At 31.4% G+C, this 23,775-nt stretch overlaps 1 protein-coding gene across 11 annotated transcripts in view; it reads right to left on the reverse strand.

Moving 5' to 3' along the window:
- Positions 1-572: 572 nt before the first annotated feature.
- LOC129798822 (elongation of very long chain fatty acids protein AAEL008004) overlaps positions 573-23,775 on the reverse strand; it is a 110,821-nt gene continuing 87,618 nt past the window's right edge. For all 11 annotated transcript variants that reach the window (XM_055842207.1, XM_055842208.1, XM_055842202.1 and 8 more), the window contains 3 exons: positions 21,115-21,220; positions 15,782-16,077; positions 573-5,720 (listed from right to left, as the gene is read on the reverse strand). In XM_055842207.1, coding sequence (XP_055698182.1) covers positions 5,487-5,720; positions 15,782-16,077; positions 21,115-21,220 — 636 coding nt within the window. In that variant the 3' untranslated portion in view covers positions 573-5,486. The remainder of the gene's footprint in view (positions 5,721-15,781; positions 16,078-21,114; positions 21,221-23,775) is intronic.

The following is a 23,775-nucleotide window of genomic DNA, read 5'->3' on the forward strand; positions in this document are numbered from 1 at the left end:
TCTATGGAGGCTATCTATAGAAAAAAAATTGAGCCGCTATCTTTTTTACCTTGGAAGATATTGAATTTTGAATTTTTCGATTTGTGACTTTTTGCCCCAGTCTCCCCTAATATTTGTATAATGTCTTCCTTAATGAATTTCTACAGAAAATGCTTCTTGGGTAACAATTTATGTTCAGAGAACAGTTAATCTTATTTTGAATTAAAAAAAATCAATTCAGTTGAAATTTATCAGTTGTATTTGTGTTAATGGTGTTAATATAATACAATTACCTTGATATGAAGATATTTGATCCTTTATTGCGACTGGATTTTGCGAATGACACCTAAATTTTGTCCTTGAACTTTGGTTTTTCCCGCCAATGTTCTTCCCACAGAAAAACCATCAAAATTGACGCAAATTTCCGCAGCTTTAGACTTTTGGAGCACCATTGAAGTCGAGAGATTGCACTTGAAATTAATTTGTTGAACTTGAGAGGCTCCTCCAAAGCCCCCCAAAAAGCGTCAACTTTTTGTCGTGATGTTGACTTTTCCAGCTGTTGAGTGTCGTCACATGAGTCAGCAATAGACGTATTTATTTCTACAACTATGTTTTTTATTCCTTTTTTCCTTTTTATAATAAAATACATAAATTTTTATAAAAACCTATTCGTAAAACAGCGCTCTTCGTTTCCATCGTGTTATAATTTAACAAATTTATTATGCAATATTTACAATTTTGCTTCGCATTTTTTTTTAAAGAGTTCACCGGAAAAATTTAACATTCATTTGACTTTTTTTTCTTTTCCATCCTCTACCTTTTCTAAGGGTAAAAGATTAATGGATAATATGAGATGCAACTTTCTCGATGAATAATCTTTGCGATAGCATTTACTTACAATGTAAAACATTTTTCTTTTCTTTTTTTCATGACTTCTGGATTTTTTTTTAAATTTTATCTTTTCAGTTTGAAAATTAAAGAAATAAAAAATGTCAGAGAATGCAGTTAATCTAGGAAAAAAATTTCACTAAAAACAAGACTACAAAAAGAATATTTCCCAAGCTAAACGACAAAATGTTCTAGCAGTGGAGTAAATTAATATTTAGATTTAAGTGAGCAGTTTTTTTCTAAAAACATTTTCTCATTTTTAAAAATTTCACGTTATATTCTTTTTTTTTTAATTCGTTTTGACTAATCTAAAAATTATTGCGAGTTTTTTAGTTAATTAGTTCTTTTATCAATAATTTTTATAAATAATTTAAATGTTTTTTTTTTGCAAATTTTTATTTTTCACTTATGCCCGATAAATTCCGTCACCAAAAATAATATTTGATATGCCTTTTTTTTGTCCGTCCAAAAGTTAATCAATGGATTTTTTATGGGCTCTGCACGAAGCTTTTTTTGTGCAAAAAGCTTTTGTTGCACTTATTCTAGTACAGTTCTTTTCGAAGTGAAAGAGATAATGGGAGTTTCTGCGAGAATTCTAGCAGTTTGCTAGAAAAAGCCTGTGCTGAGTGCTTTAACTGCTTTAACCCTCAATTAATGACCAAATTTGCTATAGATATGCAATTAATGTGCTTTGATTTTCTTTATTTTACTCTTTAAAATATTTTTATTTTAGAAGAAATGTGAATTTTGGATAATTCTGAAAAACAAAAGTTAAGCTTTTTAAGTTCACAGAACTTCAAAAAATTTACCAAAAAGGCAATTGAGGGTTTAAACTTTTGGGATTTCTTCACTGTAACTTTTTTGTAAATTCATAATTCACTTTTTTTCTAGAGGAGTATTATTTGACGTCTTGAATAAGCTCCGCCCATAATTTTTTTAGTCACACACAGAAGATGTATACATTGTTGTTTTTATTTCTGGTTGTTTTTTAATTCTGGTTAGTGAACTAGCCTAAATATTGCAATTTTTGACAGAGACCGTCCAGTAGGGGGATTCTATAACAATATGACAATGTCATATGACAAATTTAAATTTTTTTGTGTGGTAAATTCAGAAAAACTAATCATAAGTCCGACTTAGAGTAGTTAATAAAAGCTTCATAGAGTTCCATGCAATGACCATTTGATGCTCATTGGGCTTTTTATGTTGTTCTGATCCCGAATTTTACAACGAGAATTTGTCATATGACATTGTCATATAATTACAGAATTCCCCTTTAGGATTTTTTAAAAATAAGCCACGCCCTTTTTGAAACTTAAGGCCCGTGAAATATAGCAATGTCACGCCCATTTGGAAACTACGCCTACTATTTTTAATGAATTTGTTGAATGGCTGTTTTAAAAAATAATATCCCACATAACATTTCCCACCTGTACGTGATTTTCCTGCGAATTTGATACCTAATGTTGAGGACAACAGATCCTCGAAACGTTGTAGAACGTTCTAGAAACGTTGTGCGAGGCCACGCCCCTCTATAAACTACGCCTACTTATTTTTTCTCTTTGTTTCAAGATATTGTCGTCTGCGGACAGCAAAAGGAAACTTTATTAAAATATTACGTCAAATCCATATGTTTCTTTAGAGAGCGTGACTTATTTTTTCATATGAAAAGCTCTTCGAGTTCCTCTTATGATAAAAAAGGCCACGCCCTCTACAAGACTTTGTGTACGCAGAAATATATTCTGTAAAATTCCTCTTTTCAGCAGCTCAATTTTTTTAGGATGTGCGAGATAAAGGATTAATGTAAAGACGATACGACACGCCTCTTCTATAAACCACGCCAATTTATTATAACTATTGTTTCCAATAGTTTCCTGTCATAGTCTTGTTTTTTTATCTCTTTTTTCAAGATTTTTGTAAGCGGAGCAAAAGAAAACTTTGCTGAATTATTGCTTTAAGTTCACATTTGTTTTTTAGAAGGCGGGACTTATGTATCAGAAAAAGCTGTTCGAGTTTTTCTTATCAAAAATAAGCCACGCCTACCGCGACTACAAAACATGTTGTTTGGAAAGATGTATTCAACAAAATTTCTCTATTCACTTAGAGAAATTCGAAAAAGTTAAAATAACATTCCGGAAATGTTAATTTTACCCTCCAAAACTGATCCAAAATAGGTGTAAATTTTACCCTTTTTAGGTGTATTGGGGGTTAAAGTTACCCTATTTCATGTTAATTTTACTCTTAAAAAGGTGTAAAATTAACATTAAAAAATGTTGATGTATTTTTACACCTAAAAAGTGTTAAAGTTATGAGGAAAAAAATTAATCGCGCCCTCTTTTTTTCTCAACAAAAAAAAAAAGAAAAATTAACATGAAAAAGGGTGACTTTAACCTTTAAATCACATAAAAAGCATAATATTTACACCGATGTCGGATCAATATTGCAGAAATCGGTATATTTCCGGAATATTATTTTAACTTTTTCGGATTTCTCTCAGTGTCTGTTTAGCAGCTTAGATGCCACGCCCTTCGATAAACCACGCCTACTTATTGTAATTATTCTCTCCGGTTAGGACCTTGTTTTTTTATTTCTTGTTTTAAAAGATTATCGTAAGCGGAGAACAAAAAGTAATTTGGTTTAAATATTGCGTTAAATCCATATTTCTTCAGGAGGCGTGACTTATTTGTTCATAAGCAAAGCTCTTCAAGTTCGTCCTATTAAAAATAAGCCACGACGCCCTGTACAAAAGTTTGTATTTGTAGAGAATTATTATGCAAAAATTTCTTTCTCCAACAATTTATTTGTTTTCTTTTATGGATATATGGGATAAAGGAGTAATGTGACATTGCCACGCCCTTTTTATAATCGACGCCCATTTATTGTGAACGATGCCTCCATTCGAAGCCCTATTTTTCCTGTCGTTTTTATTCTTTTTTAAAACATTATTGGAAGTGAGGAGTAAACAAAAATTTTGTTAAAATATTGCTCTCAAAACGACAACAGTCATTAAATTATTATGTATGGAGGCGTGGTCTATTTACTGAGAAAAAAAGAGGGTGCGATTAGCTTTTTTTCCTCATAACTTTAACACTTTTTAGGTGTAAAAATATATCAACATTTTTTATGTTAATTTTACACCTTTTTAAGGGTAAAATTAATATGAAAAAGGGTAACTTTAACCCGCAATACACCAAAAAAAGGGTAATATTTACACCGATTTCGGATCAATACTGCAGGGTAAAATTAACATTTCCGGAATGTTATTTTAACTTTTTCGGATTTCTCTGTGTTTATTCGTCAGCGAAGCTCTTCAAATCTCTCATCAAATTACAATTCCTATATTTATTTCCTCTGCAATAAAATTAAGTACCCCACAATCGAAAATTAAAAACCCATAAAAACATGTTTGTAGGCGTGGCCTAAAAAATAATGGGCGGAGCCTATAAAAAAAACGTCAGATATTACTTCCATGAATGGAAAGTGAGTTACAGCGAAGTTAATCCAAAGTTTTCAAAGGAAAAATTAGTATATTAAATTTTCACTCCCATATCATTGAAAATTAAATCTTTTTTTCCCGAAATTTTCACAGTTTTCTCTTCACACAGAATTCTAGACAGATATCTTGTGAAATGGTTTTCATTTTCTCTCTCTGAATAGAAGAAAACAAATGCAGCACCAAAAATCGGGTGAAAATTCTCAGGTTGGAGAAAAATAAGGTCAAACGGAAATTTTTTCTTGTTATTATTTGATTTTTTTTTCTTTTTTTCAAATATTCGGTGCACATTTTGATTGACTGTAGAAAAAAATCTCCACACGCTTTTAAGTCATCTTCAGTGTTTTTTTTCTTTGTTTTATTTGGTGTAATGTGGTTTACTTTCTTTTCTTTATCTAAACTAACCGAAAAAATTCTCTGCAATTTGCATTTTTTCAATTCTCCACCATTTTTTTCACCGGCTTTTTCTTTTAACTTTCATGTCTTTAATTACATAATAAAATACATGCGTATGTATTTTTTCGAAGATGTTTTTCACAGCCAAATTTGCGAAAGTGTGGATATTTTAGGGTTCTTTTCCTTTTCTCCCAATTCTTATTCAATCCATCTCAGAAGGAATTGAGGGGGGAGAATATGAAAAAAATGAAAAATTGTTATTCAATTAAAATAGAAAAATTCTTTGCGATTTTTCCATTTTTCAACCGCTGTAAGTAATCTTGTTTTTTTTTTTTTTTGTAAACTAAATCCCTCTCCCACAATTCGGATTTTTCATTTAAATATTTCCCATCTATAAAGAAAAGCTCTAATAAAAAAAAACTTACAATTCTCTGCGTGTTCTGCAAAACAGCACAGACACAAAATAAATGTTAAAAAAAATTAACCCAATGAGAGGTTTTACTTCACAAGATTTTTCTTTTTTTTTTAAATATTGCTTAACACTTAAAATTTCTATATTTTTCTTCTTCCTTTCTTTTACATCTCATTAAATTCCTACTCTATATTACCTAAATATTAGTTGGTTTTTTTTCTCGCTTTTTTTCATCTCCGTGAATTTTCTCTGCCTTCATTAACATCTAAAACATTACTATTACACATTTAATGATAAAATTATTCAATATATTAAATATTATTTCTGAATAATTTTTCTCTGTGTTATGTCAGCAGGCACTTCGCCTCTGACATAGTAATCGGCAGCTTTACTTGCCGTCTTGGCAGTTCCATTGCCTACGTGCTCCTCCGCTTCATCGTGCTTGGCCGAGCCATTGCTGTACTCACTCCTTGAGCTCAATGTACCATTCGTACAGATGCCCAGGACCTTCTCTGTGGCGTGCATAAGGCGGCTACTCTCGAGTCTTCTTCTCTGCAATTGGAAGAAATAAAGAGAAATTTGGGTTATAACATAACCTCAATCAGAACTTTACCTCATTCTCTAATTACGAACGCATAAAAAATTCAGTTTATTTTTTGTGTTGTTTTAATATTATTATTCTTAATGATTTTGTTCAGTTATTTAAAAAAACTAATTGTATTACTATAATTTTAATTTTTTTTTTATAATTTTAAAAATTTTTTACCACAATGATTGTAGTAATCTACTTCATGAAAATGTGTAATAAAAAAACGTGTAATACAAAAAAGTGGCAAAACACAAACAAGTGTAGGTCTCCTAACCTGTATAACCTAAGTGTGTAATCTCAATAGGGAAAGGTCAAGAAATTGAAAATGAATAAATGAATGAACAATTTTTAGGTAAAGCGGTCTTCAGACTTAAGCTTTAGCCCAGTTCCCGAAAGTCTCAACATCCTAAATTCCCGTAAAAATCCTGAATGCCAAAATCCCGAATTTTTAAAAGTGTCATAGCTACTCCCATAATTGCACTCGCGCTTACTGGACGTAAACAGAAATTTTCTGTGCTTGGGATATTATTCAACACATTATCCTCCATATAATTTCATCGTTTTCAGGAATTTGAACATTCAGGATTTTGGCGTTCGAGATTCAAAAGCCAAAATCCCGAAAGCCAAAATCCTGAAAACCAAAATGCCGAAAAGCTAAAATCCGGAAAGTCAAAATCTCGAAAAGCCAAAATCCCGAAAAGCCAAAATCCGGAAAGTCAAAATCCAGAAAAGCCAAAATCCCGAAAGCCAAAATCCCGAAAAGCCAAAATCCGGAAAGTCAAAATCCCGAAAAGCCGAAATCCCGAAAGCCAAAATCCTGAAAAGCCAAAATCCCGAAAAGCGAAAATCCCGAAAGCCAAAATCCCGAAAAGCCAGAATCCCGAAAAGCCAAAATCCCAAAAGCCAAGATCCCGAAAAGTCAAAATCCAGAAAGCCAAAATCCCGAAAAACCAAAATCCCGAAAGCCAAAATTCCGTAAAGCTAAAATCCAGAAAGTCAAAATCCCGAAAAGCCAAAATCCGGAAAGTCAAAATCCAGAAAAGCCAAAATCCCGAAAGACAGAATTCCGAAAGCCAAAATCCCGAAAGCCAAAATCCCGAATTCATAAAAATATCATAGCTACACCCACAATTACATCCCTGCTTGCTATAGGTATTGTGAAATTTTCTGTGTCTTCGAAAAGTATTCTATACAATAAGCTTCAAATAATTTCATCCATTTCGGAAATTTGAACATTCGGTATTTTAGCTTTCGGGATTTTGACCCATTCGGGCCATTCGGGATTACGACTTATTCAGGATTGCGGTTCTCGGAATTTCGACCCATTCTAGATTTTTGCTTTCGGGAATTTGGCTTTTGGGATTTTCGCGTTCGGGAATTTGGCCGGCACCGATTATAAATATTTAAGCGCAAAAAAGAGGAATTTTCAAATTATCGCATTGATGATTGAAGTTTTTTTTCTAGTTCTATTTTTTTCTTGGGACTAGCAAATACAACAATTATTCAGAATATTTTTCATTAGGATGGTAATGATTGATCACTAGAATACTCAGGAAAATTTCTGAGCACCGTATCCGCCTCCATTGGATTTTCAAAGGTTCCATGTTAGACATTTTAATATTTTTGTTTAAAGCGTTTAATAAACTAGAAAGTGTTTTTGGAGTCATCAATGACCCACTGATCGTCAAAGGTTAATAAAAGAAAATGAGGAAACATTCCTTTTTTGTGCATCGCTTAAAAGTTTTTTCTGCAATATTTGTGAAAATTAGTAAAGCTCTTTAACTCTTTCGCGTCCATAGGGTCATATATGACCCGGGGAAAAAAGTTTCTTTTTGGCTATTTACATTAATTGAAATCTAACTGGAGTCTTGAGAAAATGAGCCAAGAATCTTACATCCTTCTATTATGATGTCGTGCACGAACAGATAGATTTCAATTAATGTAAATACCCAAAAAAAACTTTTTTCCCCGAGTCATGACATTACCCTATGGACGCGAAAGAGTTAACGGTTGAAGTCGATAGGCTGAAGCCTTTTTCAAAGCTTTCGAACTCTAAAATAGTGAGATGAAATATTTTCAATATTTTAATGAGATCAAGTACCTATATGATGGGATGGTGAGGCAATGCATTTACATTCAAAAATATAAGATTTTGGATTAAAAAAAAATAATAGGGGAGGTTTTTATCCTTTGCACATACTCTGGCTTCGAACACTTTATATTTTTCCCATATTCTTTTAATGAAACTTGCCTAATTTCTTCAGGAAATGTGTGACTTAATATTAGTTGTTAAAATATATTGCCATAGTCCGGATTCTTTAAAGGATTATGGGTAGGAAATAAAGTGTTCGAAGCTACAGTGTGTGCGAAACCTGAATCCTTACTCTTATATGGGAAATATTGCGTATATTTATTAATAGCAAATTATCTACAGAAACCATTTCGAGTTAAATATGTTAAATAGCTTGAATAGATTATTCATAAAAAAAACTAACTGCCTGATACTACCCCACTGTCATTTACGAAACGTCAGAATTCCGTCAAAAAGATACTTTTTGACGAAAATAGCTTTCTAAAGTATCAATTTTTACCAAATAAAATTTGGCAAGTAAATAAATTACTATGCTACACAGCCAGGTCATATTAATTTCCACCGATGATAGCTCGGATCGGAAAATTAAACAAATAATGATATTATTTTAATGCTTATTTACTCAATATACCACAAAGTATTGGTGAAGATTGAGAATAGGAGGAAAAGTAAACACATCTCAGCACAACATATGATACCAAACTAATAAACATATTTCATCAAGATCAATGAGGAAATTGTCTTCAAACTCGCACAAAGTGGCAATATTATCTAAGGTGAACAAGTTAAATTCCTACCGTTTGAACTTCTCTATTTCCATCTCTTTCACACGACGCGTCTTGCTGCAACATTTTATGTAATATCAAACATGACACAGAAAATTTAATTAATGTAATTGATGCAAAGTGCATTCCACGTTTGCTTTTCTTCAGTATTTCCCGTTCCTCTCGCCCATATCGTGTGCCACAGTATGGCAAGAAAAAAATTGCCAAGTGCAAGTTGAGAAAAAGTTAAACATGCATTTAAATAAAACTTTTTCATCTCACTCTATTTCCACGGATATTGCACACTCCGGTCTGCAATATATTGTCGACCTTCGAGATTGTATGCGGAGTTGGAAGAACAGAGGCAAACACGAGCGAGTGCCAGAGACACCCAAAGCACTTGACCATCAAAATAAATTGGTTATTATGTGGAATTTTTCAAATTGAGATATTATGCTTGCGAGAGAGTTCAATAAAATGCAACAAATTGCATCAACTAAACACGCAATATCATTTTTTTTATCTTATCAATTATATATCTAATAATAACATTCACTTTCAATCGTTTTATATTATCATTCACGTAGCAATTTCATCTTCATTTATGGAATTGTTTCGAGTAGCAAAAAAAAATTGAAAAATTGTGATAATATCGCAAAGAAACAATGTAAAATCATCTACACATCAAAAAACTCAATTTTCTGCATATGAAACATTCTAGGAGAGAATTAATTTTCTAATTATAGTGAGAGCAACGTCTCAGTTGCAATAACAATTTCACACATAATATGATTATTTTGCTCGTAATACAATTAAAAATCAATTTACTCCTTTCAAGAGGCTGCAAAATCGTTCTCTCCTTACCACTTCCCCAGTTCCAAGAAAAGCAATTTTTGAACTCTTATGAATACCAAACAATTGAAAGGGGAGCTATAAGAAGCTCAAAATTGGATTTGAAAATTAATCTGTGGAACCGAAATAGCTAATTAATTTAAATTTATCATAATTAAGGTATTTTCATCTTACGCACAATAAAAAAGTAGTCTAAAGCCTAATAAGTTCGACGAACCATCGCAAGCCACGTTAACCCTTTATTCCGCGTATTAAAAATTTAATTAAACCGTAATAAAATCTTGGAGCACTTCTGTTAAATGTTGATTGTTTCAGTAAATTGAGAATAAAGAGAAGGAAACGGAAAAAGAAAGGAAAACTAAGTATTTAGTACACGGTACTAATTCATCTGGCGATGGATATTTAAATCTTTTCATAAAACTGCAAAGACGGCATTAAGAAAATTAACAAAAACTAGAATTGTGTTCTCTGACGGTGAAACTACGCATTTAGAACATGTATGTACTAAATAATTTGGCAATTGAATTAAAAATTTTTAGAACCTTAAGAAAACGTACTTAATATAGACAAGAATACCGGACTCTGTGAGCGAAACTATGCATTTAGTACACGTATTTACTAAATAATTTGGCAATTCGATTGAAATTTTTTCCACAAAATTATTAGAACCTTAAGAAACGTAATTAATTAATATAAACTAGAATAGCATACTCTGCCGATGAAACTATGCATTTAGTACATGTTTGTAGTAAATCGCCTTGTGACAAACATTTGAAGATAATTTAATTAAACCGAGGGATTATTCTTATTTATTCCGCGACGAGCCACCAACTCGCTTATTCTAGAACTCGCGGGAGACTTGTCTTTACCCATTGGAGGGCTAACCCCTGCGCAACCCAAACGTACTCGGTGACTGTTCACAAAAGACTGAAAGGAATAGACATGCGCATAGCCCTCCTCAAGACGTTACACCTAAAGTAACGACTTCTATCCCAGCGAGCATAGATACGAGCGTGACTGTAATACTACTTTATAGGGGACTATATTCAAATTCAAACAGCACCGTTGAGCGCTGTTCTACACATTTGGAATTTTTACGTTGTGTTTTAGTTTAGAATTATATGTCAAGAAGATGCCAATTACGTTCCTGTCGCATTCAATTACAGAATTGACCACATTCATTTACTAAATGCCTTGTTTTTAACAGTCAAAAACATTCTACGGGGAATCAATCTTACATGTGTACTCTTTCCAATCATAAATCAAACGTAAGATTATAAAGATTTTTTAAAACAAATTTACTGATGAAATTAAACACTTAGCACACAAATGTACTAAACAATCTTGTATAAATATTTGCAAATTGAACATAAAATTTGGGAAAACTTTTAGAACCACTCAATTATGAGACATCAAAATAAATCGTACGTCCTCCTAATGACACTTTTCTTTACAATCGTGTACTAAATGATCTTATGATATAAGTATTATTATTATTATTATTATTATTTATTCGCTCTCCAAAGAATATTTACAATGTACAGCTGTTTGTTTTAAATAAATTAAAAAGATGTTTATTCCTATACAAATGCTTAAAAATAGTGATTTCTATGTCTTTTCATACCATTGCGTCCACCGCCGTCTTAGCGTTGGTGACCAACCTCCAGAGGCAAACGGTGGAAATCCTCCTTCATAGGTTGTATAAGCCATTGCAGAAAAATCTGCTATCTGAACATCTATGGAAATCTCATGATAAAACCCCATCATTTCAAATGATTGAAGGTTTCACTTTTATTAATTTTTAAATATCTTAAACTGTACATTGAGAACAGTGGAGGGGAGTTTAGAGACCCAGTCTAGGTTCTAAAAGAACACGTTTTGTCTGGGTCTTGACAAATTATAAATTAAATTGTAAAAGTTCATTTCTCTTTATTATTTTAAAGACTATCAAAGAACAAAGTACTTATTATTTGTTTTGTCATAATGAAACCAAGAATTTAGCACATCTGTGTACTAAAATACCTTGTGCTGAAAGAAATGGAAATTTATGTTAAATTGCATAGTTTTTGTTAATAAGATCAACAGTGATTAGAATCTTGACTATCTTTAGAGATTTAGCACATGTATGTACTAAATGAATTTTTTACTAATTTTGAGTAAATTCTTAGTAAAAATGGAAAAAAGATTGAAAGGACTTGCTTTAAAAATTAGAATTACGGTATGCCTATTACTTTTTTGAGGATTGAAAAATTGATATTAAGATGCATTTCTCTTCAATCTGAGAAATTTAGCAAACTTCTGCCTTTTTTAGTACAAGTTAAAGAAGGTAGACTGAAATATATCACGTGAGATTCTTAATATTATCTTCTATTTCAAATCTCAACATAAGTTAACCGTAGTTATTGGGTAAGGAAAGGCTTCTGGCCTTAGAAATTTTTGTACATTTTAATATTACGATTTTTGCCACTAGCGGTGGTTTAATGAACCCACCATGTTGTAGAGAATTCTCAAACAAAAGATAATCAAGTCTTTTACAAAAACTTAATGGAAAATTTAACCCTGCAGGAACACCACTTACAAGAAGTTGTAGACTTTTAAAATCCTTTTGTTTGACTCGAATCAATCACGCTTTTTGTCCCAAAATTGATGTTTTTATGGAAAGTTTTATTCTCTTGAGTGATATTCATAATCCTTTATTTTCCAAAAAGTTGTTTTGCACAAAAACTTTGACATGCACTTTGATGTTTTAAAGGTTGTTTACATCCAATAATTTGTTTGAAACATCAAGATAAATCTTCTTTGATGAACGAATATAGGATGCAACAGAATTCCAGAATGAATTTTCGAAAGTAATTCTCACACAAGATGATACTGGATAAAAAGTCATAATATCCCTATTTTTATTGTTTTCTTTTCGAAAGCGAAATTGATTTATTGATTGATGGGTTAAAAAACAATGATTATGTACCGCTTAAAAAAACACAATACCACATTAAATATCAGACATTAATTGTTTTACAACCATTTATTAGTACTCATAAATTTTATAAAAGTGCCATTCCTGATTGCATCCCACTACAAAATCTACTCTAATTTAATAGTAGAAACCTAGATTTATCCTGCTTTTTAATTGTTAATGTAACAACATTCAATGAATTGTCGATTGAATGAATTTAAATGAATGAAAAGCCATCATTCATTGAGAATGATCTACAAAATGCTGCATTAACGTCATCAACAACTTAATTAAAAAAATAAAAAAAAATCTCACAAGAAGCAGGAAAAAGACGCAAATGATAATTTACAGCTAAATTTATTCAGTGCAATAAAGCTAATCAATAAAAAAGACATCAACAACTAAATAGATATGATAATTTGAATCTAATCACAATGCTTGGAAAACTGATCGCCACAATTAAGCATTGAAATAATACATAACACTATTTATTTCCGCTACTTAAGTCGCATTGAGAAATCTCGATATCATTTGATGTCTCTTGAGCAAACAAGAGTTATAAACATATTGTTGTTTCTATCACCCAATGTCATATAAGCTTTTTGGTAATTTTCTTCAAAATGCTATATTTTGACGGAAGCTCCTTGCAAATGTTTAGGGGTTACAACAAGTCCAAAAATATAATTATAATCTCAAAATGCGATGAAATCAATTAAAAAACGGGATAAAGTCAATCCCATAATGAGAAGGATCAGTAGCAACTGGGATAGAATGAATCCCATTATGAGAAAAAATCAATCCCATAATGAGAAATAATAAAGAATTAATCCTAAAATGAGATAAAATCAATAGAAAAATAGGATTTAATATATCTTAAAATGCGATTGAATAAGTGAAATGGAAAAAAAAACAATCCCAGAATGACAAGAATCAATCCCAAATGGGAGAGAAATTAATTTCATTATGAGAAAGAATTAATCTTAAAATGGGATAGAATCGATAAGAAAATGGGATATAATAAGTTTTGAAGCAAGATTGAATAAATCAATCACAAAATTTAATAGAATTATTCAAAAAGTTCGATAAAATCAATCCCATAATGAGAAGAGTCAATCCCAAATCGGATAGAATGGGTAGAATCAATCCCATTGTGAAAAGGAGTCAATCCTAAAATGGGATACAATCAATAGGAATATGGGATACGATAAGTCTCAAAACACGATTGAATAAATCAATCACAATATGAAATAGAACCTATCCCATAATGAGAAAAATCTATCCCAAAATGCAATAAAATCAATGAAGAAGTAGGGTAAAGTCAATCCTAAAATGAAAAAATCAATCCCATAATGAGAAAGAATTAATCCTAAAATGGGATAAATCTATAAGAAAATACGATATGATATAAATCTTAAAAGGCATTTAAATAAATCAATTAAAAAAATGGAAATAGAAACAATCCCATAATGAAAAAAACAATCTTAAAATGAAATTAGAATCAATCAAAATAGTTCAATAAAATCAATCCCATAATGAGGAAGAATCCATCCCAAAATGGTATTAGAAAGAATCCCATTTTAAAAAGAATCAATCCCAAATGAGATAGAATCAATCCCATATCGAGAAAAATCAATCCCAAAATGGCACAGAATCAATGAGAAAATGGGATATTATAAGTGTCAAATGGCGATTGAGTAAATCAATCGCAAAATGGAACAGAAGTAATCAATAAGGTTAATAAAATCAATCCCACAATCAGGAAGAATCAGTCCCAAAATAGTAATATTAGAAATATTTATTCAATCACAAAAATAGGGTTCATTCCTCTTACAATTGTGATAAAGAAAAAAGAAAAACAAGTTAGAAAACAGCAACAAAAAAAGGAAAAAGAAAAATAAAAAAACGATATACAATAGTATAAGGAAGGTAAATGAAAATTAAATAAGAAAAAAAAATCCAATAAGTGTTCTCTTAAGATTCAGCCTGAAAAAAGCGTCGGATGCCATCTGCAGACCTACGCAGATCACCGTAATGGTATTGATACCATAATGGTATTGATATAGAGTCAATACCATTATGAGATAGAATCAATCCCAAAATGAGGCAGAATCAATTGGAATTTGAGATGCTATAAGTTTTAAAACAAGATTGTATAAATCAATCGCGAAATTGAATAGAGTCAATCCCATAATTAGAACAAATCAATCCCAAAATGGAACAGAATCAATCAAAAAGTGCCATGAAATCAATCCCATAATGGAATATTTAATCCGACAATTTAATAACACAAAATATAATAGAACAGATCTCATTTTGCGGCAAAAATACTCGGAAAATAAGGATAGAATCAGTCCCAAAAACTATCGAAAAAAGAGAGAAAATCAATCCCATTTATTACAGAAAAAAATCAATTCTACTGTGAAAAAAAAAATTTTGTGTTTTAAAATTCAATTATATTCCCCTTCAATTGCAAAAAACATTATGATAGTTTTGGGATTCAAAATGTATAATGGTATTCAATCCCACTGTTATTTATTGTTTAAAGGAGGCAATAAATAACTGTGGGATTGAATACTGTTATTTATTGTTTTTTTTTAATATTGAAGATATGATATTCCTTGCATTTTACAATTTAAAAAAAAATCATGCTCAATTGATTGAAAAAAAAGCCTGTAAACCTAAACTTCTCTCATAAAAGATGAACTGTGAAAATGTTTTTACGACACTGAGTGATTCAAACTACCATTAGCATCTCTTTTTTTCATGTCCAAATTAAGCATAAACCTTGTACTCAAGTCAGATCATTCACACCTTTATCTATTTTGATGACTCAAACCAACATTTAGCGGCTTCGATTGATTAAAAAAAAAACATTTAGGAATTTGACAAATTAATTTTGAAAGGTCAAGTTCACAAGAACCATATGGATCCATTTTTATTAGTGCGAAAACTTTTGCGTGGAAGGAATTCTCATTCTAATTTTGATTGGGAGATGGTTCAAGAGAAAACACCAAAATAGTAATTTCCTATTTTAGCGCAAAAAACCCATTCAAATTATTCAAAATTGATACTAGAATGCTTTTTGTGCTTTAGAACGCTCTCAAATTTATTAATTTCCAACCGGATTTCATTGATACGAAAACCACTATGCCCAAAAAGAATTCAATCAAATTATTGTTCGTAATTTAATAAAAATCCTATTGGAAAATACTTCAATATTATTTTTTGATTTTTCATTATATATTAAATCAATATTTACATAATTTTTAACTGAATATTATATGCGTCCTATTAATTTCACATATTTCACATTAAAAAAAAAAAGACCAGCAGAATTTTAATTAAAATATGCAAACTTACCCTCTCTTTGGCCTCTTTGTATGTTGACCTGTAGAATTCATTGAACAGGAAGAAGAACATAACAGCGTGCATTCCAATCCACCACACAAATGCTCTCGGATAGTTGCAATCGATGAAGAGAAGCTGAAATGCGTGCACCATAATAGCAACAAACTGGACCATTTGCAGTGTCGTCAGATACTTCTTCCACCACAGATATTTCTGATATTGTGGTCCCATTGCCGCAAACAAATAGTATGTGTACATCACAATGTGGACGAAAGTGTTCAACAAGCCGAAGAATGTGCTATGACCACCTGCAGAGATAGTTATAGAGGAGTAAGTAAGTAGAAATTATCAATAATTGAGAAGAAAAGAAGAGAATATACAGATCATTGAAGAGAAAATAATTATTCTTCTTGTGTGACGTTACACTTTTGCTTTTCAAGACAACGGGTTTTCGCGCCTCCTTTTTCGTTTTTTACTCTTTTCTCTCATCATCAATTAAAATTTCACACACTTCCCAAGATAATTATAACGACACTTGAAAATATTAGAAGGTGTTTTAAAATAAATGATAATAAATATTTCAAGACAGAAATAAATTGACAAAAAACATTTTTGACACCAAATTTTGCATAAAAGATCAAGTACTGCATTTTTTTGCTAAAGCGGTCTTCAGACAAGAGGTTTAGCCCAGTTCCTGTAGGTTTTAAAATCCTGAATAGTGTGCAATTTAACTGCTTTTTGAGATTCTAATAAGTTATTAATCTTTAATAATCAAATCCTAAGTTAAATTTTCTAAAAAAAAATTAACATTGATAAGAAATTAGAGCAGTTAAGCCATTTGGCTAGGCCTTAGGTCTGAAGCCCGTATAAGCTCCGCCAAACAGGGTTTTTAGACCACGTCCTCCTTATGACTCTAATACAAATAAAATTAAAATTTTGTCGTTTTTCGCCCCTTGCTTCGCTTTGTGTTACTTTTTGCTCTATACCTTTTGTTACTTTTTACCCCAAGTGGTCATTTTTAATAAAAGGATTTCTGGAGAAAAGAACTTTTGTGAAATTCTAAAATAGATAGCGGATTCGTATTCAAAGAATCCAAATTATTTAGAAAATATTCACCAGTGCATCAATTTTGGAAAATAAGTAGGTAATAATTGTTATCTTCTGCTAGGAAAATATTTCAAAAATAGGGCTAAAAATTTAGATATTTTTTATTTTCTAAATTCCTTGTTCGAATTTTAAGAAACGTACGGCATTGAAGAAGATCTTTGGAGGCTATCTATAGAAAAAAAATGATCCGCTATCTTTTTTACCTTAGAAGATATTGAATTTTGAATTTTTCGATTTGTGACTTTTTGCCCCGGTCTCCCCTACTTATCGGTTCATAACCAGTTCACGTCCGATTTAAACGGATTTATGAATCACTCAAGACATTGCCCAAAATAAATTAAGACTAATGTAATTGAATATTGAATTTCTAACAAAAAATAGTTATCGGTTATGAAATGGTTCAAAACTGATTGGAACCGGTTCAAAACCGATTGGAACCGGTTCAGTTTTGACGGAAATTCCAAGACCTTTCCAACGAGCCCAAATATGACCCAATTCAACTGATAAAAGCGCTCTCTAGAGCCTTTTTTAACCTTTGACTTTGAAAAACCGTTATAAGGAATGATTGAACGGTATATTCACACATTGTCAATTGTTCGACTGGGTCTGAAGCATGAATCCCCTACTTTTGTGAAGTAAAATTTGTCAAATATGGACATAAATTATTTTAGTGTTGCTTGCGTTGCTCAAAGGTCAAAAGGGCGAGCATTATTACTTGGCCTACTTGGGGTTCTTGCGTTCTGATTGGCTATGCCACTGACATTTACCAGCGTATGACTACCTAGGTCAAGTGATAGAAAATTCGCCTAGACAGCGAGAAGTCCCCAATTCAACTCTCGCTCAAGGCAGAGATTTTCTTGTTTCTACTTTAGTTTGGATTGGAAAGATAAGCAGTTTAGTGTCCACTGCTGTCTTAGCTTTAACACCCAGCCTCCAGAAAAATAGGTGGTAAAACTCTTTGACTGGTTTATAAAGCAAAGTACCGTCAACTCGGCCGGTTCCTCCACTCGGTCAGTAGTGGAAATATCTAACCAATTTTTAACGTTTTATAGTCAATTTCTATGAAATCTTCACTGATTTGCATTACGTATAATACAATAGACCTAGTTGAGGAACCGGTCGACTACAGGGCACTTTACCTTATGTATCTAACAAATGTGAATATGAATGAAATCGAACCTAAAGTGGTCTTCAGACTAGAGGTTTAGCCTAGTTCCCGAAGGTCTCAAAAAAGAGAAATCCGAAAAAGTTAAAATAACATTCCGGAAATGTTAATTTTACCCTGCAGAATTGATCCGAAATCTGTGTAAATATTATGCTATTTAGGTGTATTATGGGTTAAATTTACCCTTTTTCATGTTAATTTTACAATTTAAAAAGTGCAAAATTGACATTAAAAAATGTTCATATATTTTTACATCCAAAAAGTGTTAAAAATACGAGGAAAAAAGTTAATCGCGCCCCCCCCCTTTTTCTCAGCACTGAGAAAAAACGGGGGTGCGATTAACTTTTCTTCCTGATTACCTTAATATTTTTAGGTGTAAAAATATATCAACATTTTTTAATGTTAATTTTACACCTTATTAAGGGTAAAATTAACCTGAAAAAAGGTACTTTTAACCCCTAATACACCTAAAAAGGGTAATATTTACACCGATTTCGGATCAATACTGCAAGGGTAAAATTAACATTTCCGGAATGTTATTTTAACTTTTGCGGATTTCTCTCAGTGAGTGTATAGTTTATTTATCCCTAATAATCCAATCGTGTTATTTTATCCTAAGAAATCGTGGAAGTTGAAGAAATTAAACTATAGGTACGACTAAGTCTTAGGTCTGAAGCCCGTATAAGCTCTTGAGACCAAACGGTGGAAATGTCCCCACTCTATTTATATGTTCTGAATTTGCAATATTTATTACATTTAATAGGGGGTAGACCAGTCAAAAATTAGAGAGGTCAAGATTGCCAAGCTCATCTAATACCAAGATATTGGGGAACTGTACCTAATTCCGGACAGCGCCAAATCTGGGACACTTGCTATGCTTCTCTATAATTCCATATTTCTTTCTGCTTTTTGTTGATTATTTTCTACAGATTCTACAATACCAAAGAAACAAAAAAACATAGCTTCTACGAACAAGACAATGTGGGAAGTCTTGAAAGAGTTCATGAAAGGCAAGAAACTTCGAGTAATTTTGTGTCCCAAATTGACTCAAAGCAGTGTCTATATAGTTTAATTCATTTTTGATAGAATGTACTAGGGATAATTTTAATGAAAACAAAGATGATAAACTACTCTTTAAGGTTGGTGCAAAAATCCTGGACAAGGAAATAATAAAAAAATCAATTTGAAAAAAATATGACGCTTTAAACTCAAAATATTGCTCTTTAGTTTTGACACTCAACCTGTCCCAAATTTTGTACAGGTTAAAACCTGTAGGCAAGGCTTAAAAGCCTAATTTGTAAAATCAGCAGCTTCGGTTTGCTTCAACTTCCAACGTAACTCCTTAAAATAACGCGAAAGCTAACTAATACCATCATCGTTTCAATTAGAGCGGGATTCGAAGATTCTTATTCATTTATAAACCAATAAGACAATCCCTCATTTTGTGTATTATGGTGTCTACACACTAGGAGCAATTTTTGTCAAAAATTGACTTTTTTAGAAAATTCTGACGTTTCTGCCTATAAGGATAGGGGAAATTTTCTTTAAAAAGGCATTTTTTAAAGAAGTTTCTACTAGTGTGTAGAGGCCAACAAGCTATTCCGAAGAGCCGTGAACGCTTTAAATTTTCCCTTATGCATCCGGCACACCCTTTAGATCGGTAAAATTTCATGAAATCCAAATTCGCATCTACTTATTTCTCAAATGATTTGCATAAATCAATCCTATTCTTTTGAACTCAAAAATGGACTGAACTACAGTAGAGTTCCTCAAATTTGAACATTTGGGGGGTATAGATGACATTTCTCACTCCTCAAATTTGAACGATATTTTCAAAAACGTAACGGAATTCATGTGAATTGCACTTTCCGTAAATTAAGATAAACAACTTTAGAGAATATATCAATGTTATTTATTGTGAAATAAATGGAATTTGGTGCGGAACTTAATATAATACGATAATATTGAGGAAATACCAGAGAAAAATTGCACTCCACGCAAAACTTTCTTCACATAACCTCAAATTTTACAGTTTGAACTCAACCGTCGTTCAAATTTGAGGAGTTCAAATTTGAGGAACTCGACTGTAAATTTAATTTGGTGTGATGTTCAAAAGAAGAAGAAGAGTGCGAAAGAGTAGTATAGACATGTGCAAAACTTAAGAAATAAGGGATAGGATTTTTGATTTTATGAAATTTTCCTGATCTAAAAGGTGTGCCGGAGCCACTAAAGAATAAATTGAGTATTATCGTTTTATTTTCCTACAAAAAAAAATGATTTTAAAATTATTCTTCTGCTAATTTATAATGCTTGATCTATTTGGTTTTTCAAAAATTCACTTAATCATCAGGATTAATGCATTTAATAATTGGACAATTTTTAACCACTAATTTTTAACCAGATGTCACTAAAAATTCCTCAATGAGTGTATACTCTTTTTGACTTAATCTTTGCAAATTTTCCACCTACTTTTCTTACTCAATTATTATGTCAATCTTTCACAAATTGTGAATGAACGAAGAAAAAAATTAATGAAAAAGCATATTTTTTGATATTCAGACGAATTCCTATGTAAATTATTGCATTTTTTCTCTGTCAACTGTCCATCATAAACCCTATTGTGTATTTCAATGTAATTGTTTTTAATGCGCTCTTCTGCAATGTGGCATTTTTTGACCACAGCAAAATCGAAATTGGGTGGGTCTCCCATGCAAAGCAATATAACCAGAAATGCACTTGGAAAAAACAGACGGAACTACTTTCAAAATCAACTCCTTTTCTGTCTGTCTTTTTTTTTTTAATACCTCTGCAATGATGAGAATTTCGATTGCATAAAAATTAATAAATTTTTGTTTTGTTTACACCACAGACACAATATTTAAAATGTTGAGTTTCATTTTTTGGGGCAAAATATCACTGAATATATATTTTTTTGCTTTATTGGCACATTGGTATTGGTATTCATTGATATTGGTCAGTGATTTGATTTTTTTGCGCAATGTCCTCACAAAAAGTTGTAATATTTGCGTGAAGTATAGAGGAATAAAGAAAAGAAAAAAAAAGATTAACTAACCTGGTGTAAATTTAACTCCAAACCAAACTGACATTGGCATACAACCGTGATGGATCACGTGCAATGTTGACACCTGGCTAGTTTTCTTGCGCAGTACGAAGAAAAGCTGTGAAGAAAATTATTATTAAGTAATTTACAACTTTACTAATGAGAACTTCTTTTCTACATGCTATATTTTTATCGCTAAATTCGCCATTTATCAAAGAACGTCGAATAAAATTTAAAAAAAAAATAGTTTAAATGCAATTTCAAAGCAATTTAGCATTGAAATTGTTCTCAATTCTCTAATCTCGCTGTTCTTTGATGACTTTTAAAACAAGTTAGTTGCTGGGATATTGAAGTGCAATAAAAAGTAATTAGGTAATTTGAGATAAATTTAAATTTTGAAATTGAAAAATCAATTGAAATTTTATGGAAAACTATAAAGTAAAAAAAATAAAAGCTTTTAATGCCAAATTATGGGATAAGTCTCAGCAGAAGTAGTTGAATAGGAGAGTTTAGACCCCGCCCACTGAAAAGTAAACCACGCCCCTCCCTCCAAAATAGTCCAATACTCAAAAGTATTACAATTTTTTTAGACTTACATTGCCTCGTATTTACTTTTAAATATTCTATTTAACAACGGATAAAAAGTAGAGGTTTTGAGTGGGCGTGGCTTTCAACACAGCGTGGAACCAACAATTCATTTCATTTGTTTCAATAAATAAACACTTAAAACAGTCAATTTTTTTTCATAGTTTCAATAAATTTATGCAAGACGTTTTCAGGTTTGCTAGCAATAAAAATTTTTTGTGACTGATATTTCTCCGAAAAATCACGATAATTCTTGATTAATCAATTTCAGATTAATATGACACTTCTGTGTGTAATCAATTCAACGAATTTTGTAATTTCATATACTGAAAGCATCTTGCTTAAATTTTACAAAATGTTAAAGAAATAATTGATCTCATGTAGGACACAATGGGAATAATTTGAGTGTTCCACGCCCTCTCTGGAACCACGCCCATTCATATGAAACGTTTTTAGTTAAGCCCTGTACATCTTATTTGGTTTACGATATTTAGAATAGCAAGACCAATGCCTAATTTCTTGAGAAAACAACTGAGAAATTAATCATACTTATGTTTGGTTTTTACAAGATTTCTAGGGTGTGGTCTAATTAGTAGGAATCGGGGCCTAATACTCCTGCATTCGAAATTACAATAATATTCTCGGGAGCAGTTGATAATGGGTGGGATAGCCTTATTTTTCATCACTGAGAGAAATCCGAAAAAGTTAAAATAACATTCCGGAAATGTTAATTTTACCCTGCAGTATTGATCCGAAATCGGTGTAAATATTACCCTTTTTAGGTGCATTGAGGGTTAAAGTTACCCTTTTTTATGTTGATTTTACCCTCAAAAAGGTGTAAAATGAACATTAAAAAATGTTGATATATTTTTACACCTAAAAAGTGTTAAAGTTATGAGGAAAAAAGTTAATCGCACCCTCCTTTTTTTCTCAGTGATGGAACCTTGTTAGAAGTTTCAAAGTTCATTAATAAAAGACCTTCTAATAAAGAATTAATATAATTCATATAATTTTTTTCTCATATCATAAGTTAATGAACCCAAGATTTTTTAATGATCGAATAGTATTTTACGAAATAATTCAATTTGTAATTTTCGAAAGGCATTTTTCGGCGATTGGAATAAAAAGGTAAAAGTGAAATTAGTCTAACAAATTCATTATATATCAGCATTTACGGTGCATCCTAGGATATTGATGTTGAAGAATTATTTTAAATCGGTCTTGAAAGACTGATTGATATTTTCTGATAAAGATCTCAAATTTTAAATTTTCATTTTTTTTTAATGTTCTTGAATGTTAAAACAGACCAAACTTCAGAAAAACAATCCTGAAGTAAAAATTTCTAAACTTCTTTAGCCGACAGAGGAGTATTTTAAACCCATTTAAACCTTTAAATTCACAAAATTTTGAGGTAAGATTAAATTTAGAAGGTAATTTATTAGCCTTTATGACTCAGAATTGATGGTGAAATCGAAAATATGTATGTGGAAAAAATGAAAAGATAGGGATATGGTTTTTTCTAGGAAACTCTTCCCTAAGGTATCCTCTACAAATCGCCCTTAGACACCAATATTTTACGATGTACCGTTGTTGAGAACAAAGTTTTATAAAATATTTCTACCGATTCCTTCTCAGAAAATTAACGTGATGGACCATAAATTTCTTCGAGAGGTAATACACAAGAGTTATCAAGGAACTTCAATTGGATATCATGTGAAATCATATGGATATAAAGTGTTCATTTTGTTGCACAGTAGGGGAAAATTCCCATGATTCGTACAATCCCAAGCTTCGTAATGACTAAATTTTTCCTATATTTCTGAATAAATGTGATTTCGCAATATATTTTAAAAGAGGACACTTTATCCTAGTTTTTAAAATATCAGTGCGATGAGTCATATTTATCGAAAAACATAGGAAAAAATTTAGTCATAACGAAGTTTGGGATCGTACGAAGCATGGGCACTGGGCACTTTCCCCTACAATTGGGTAGTATTTCAATGTTAACACTAAACCTACCAAGACCCGGTCAAATTGACCGGTTTGAAATTAAAACATATTCACACGGTACAATGTCACTATCAAACT

Source organism: Phlebotomus papatasi, chromosome 1 (assembly GCF_024763615.1).
Source record: "Phlebotomus papatasi isolate M1 chromosome 1, Ppap_2.1, whole genome shotgun sequence".
Classification (NCBI taxonomy): Eukaryota; Metazoa; Arthropoda; class Insecta; order Diptera; family Psychodidae; genus Phlebotomus; species Phlebotomus papatasi.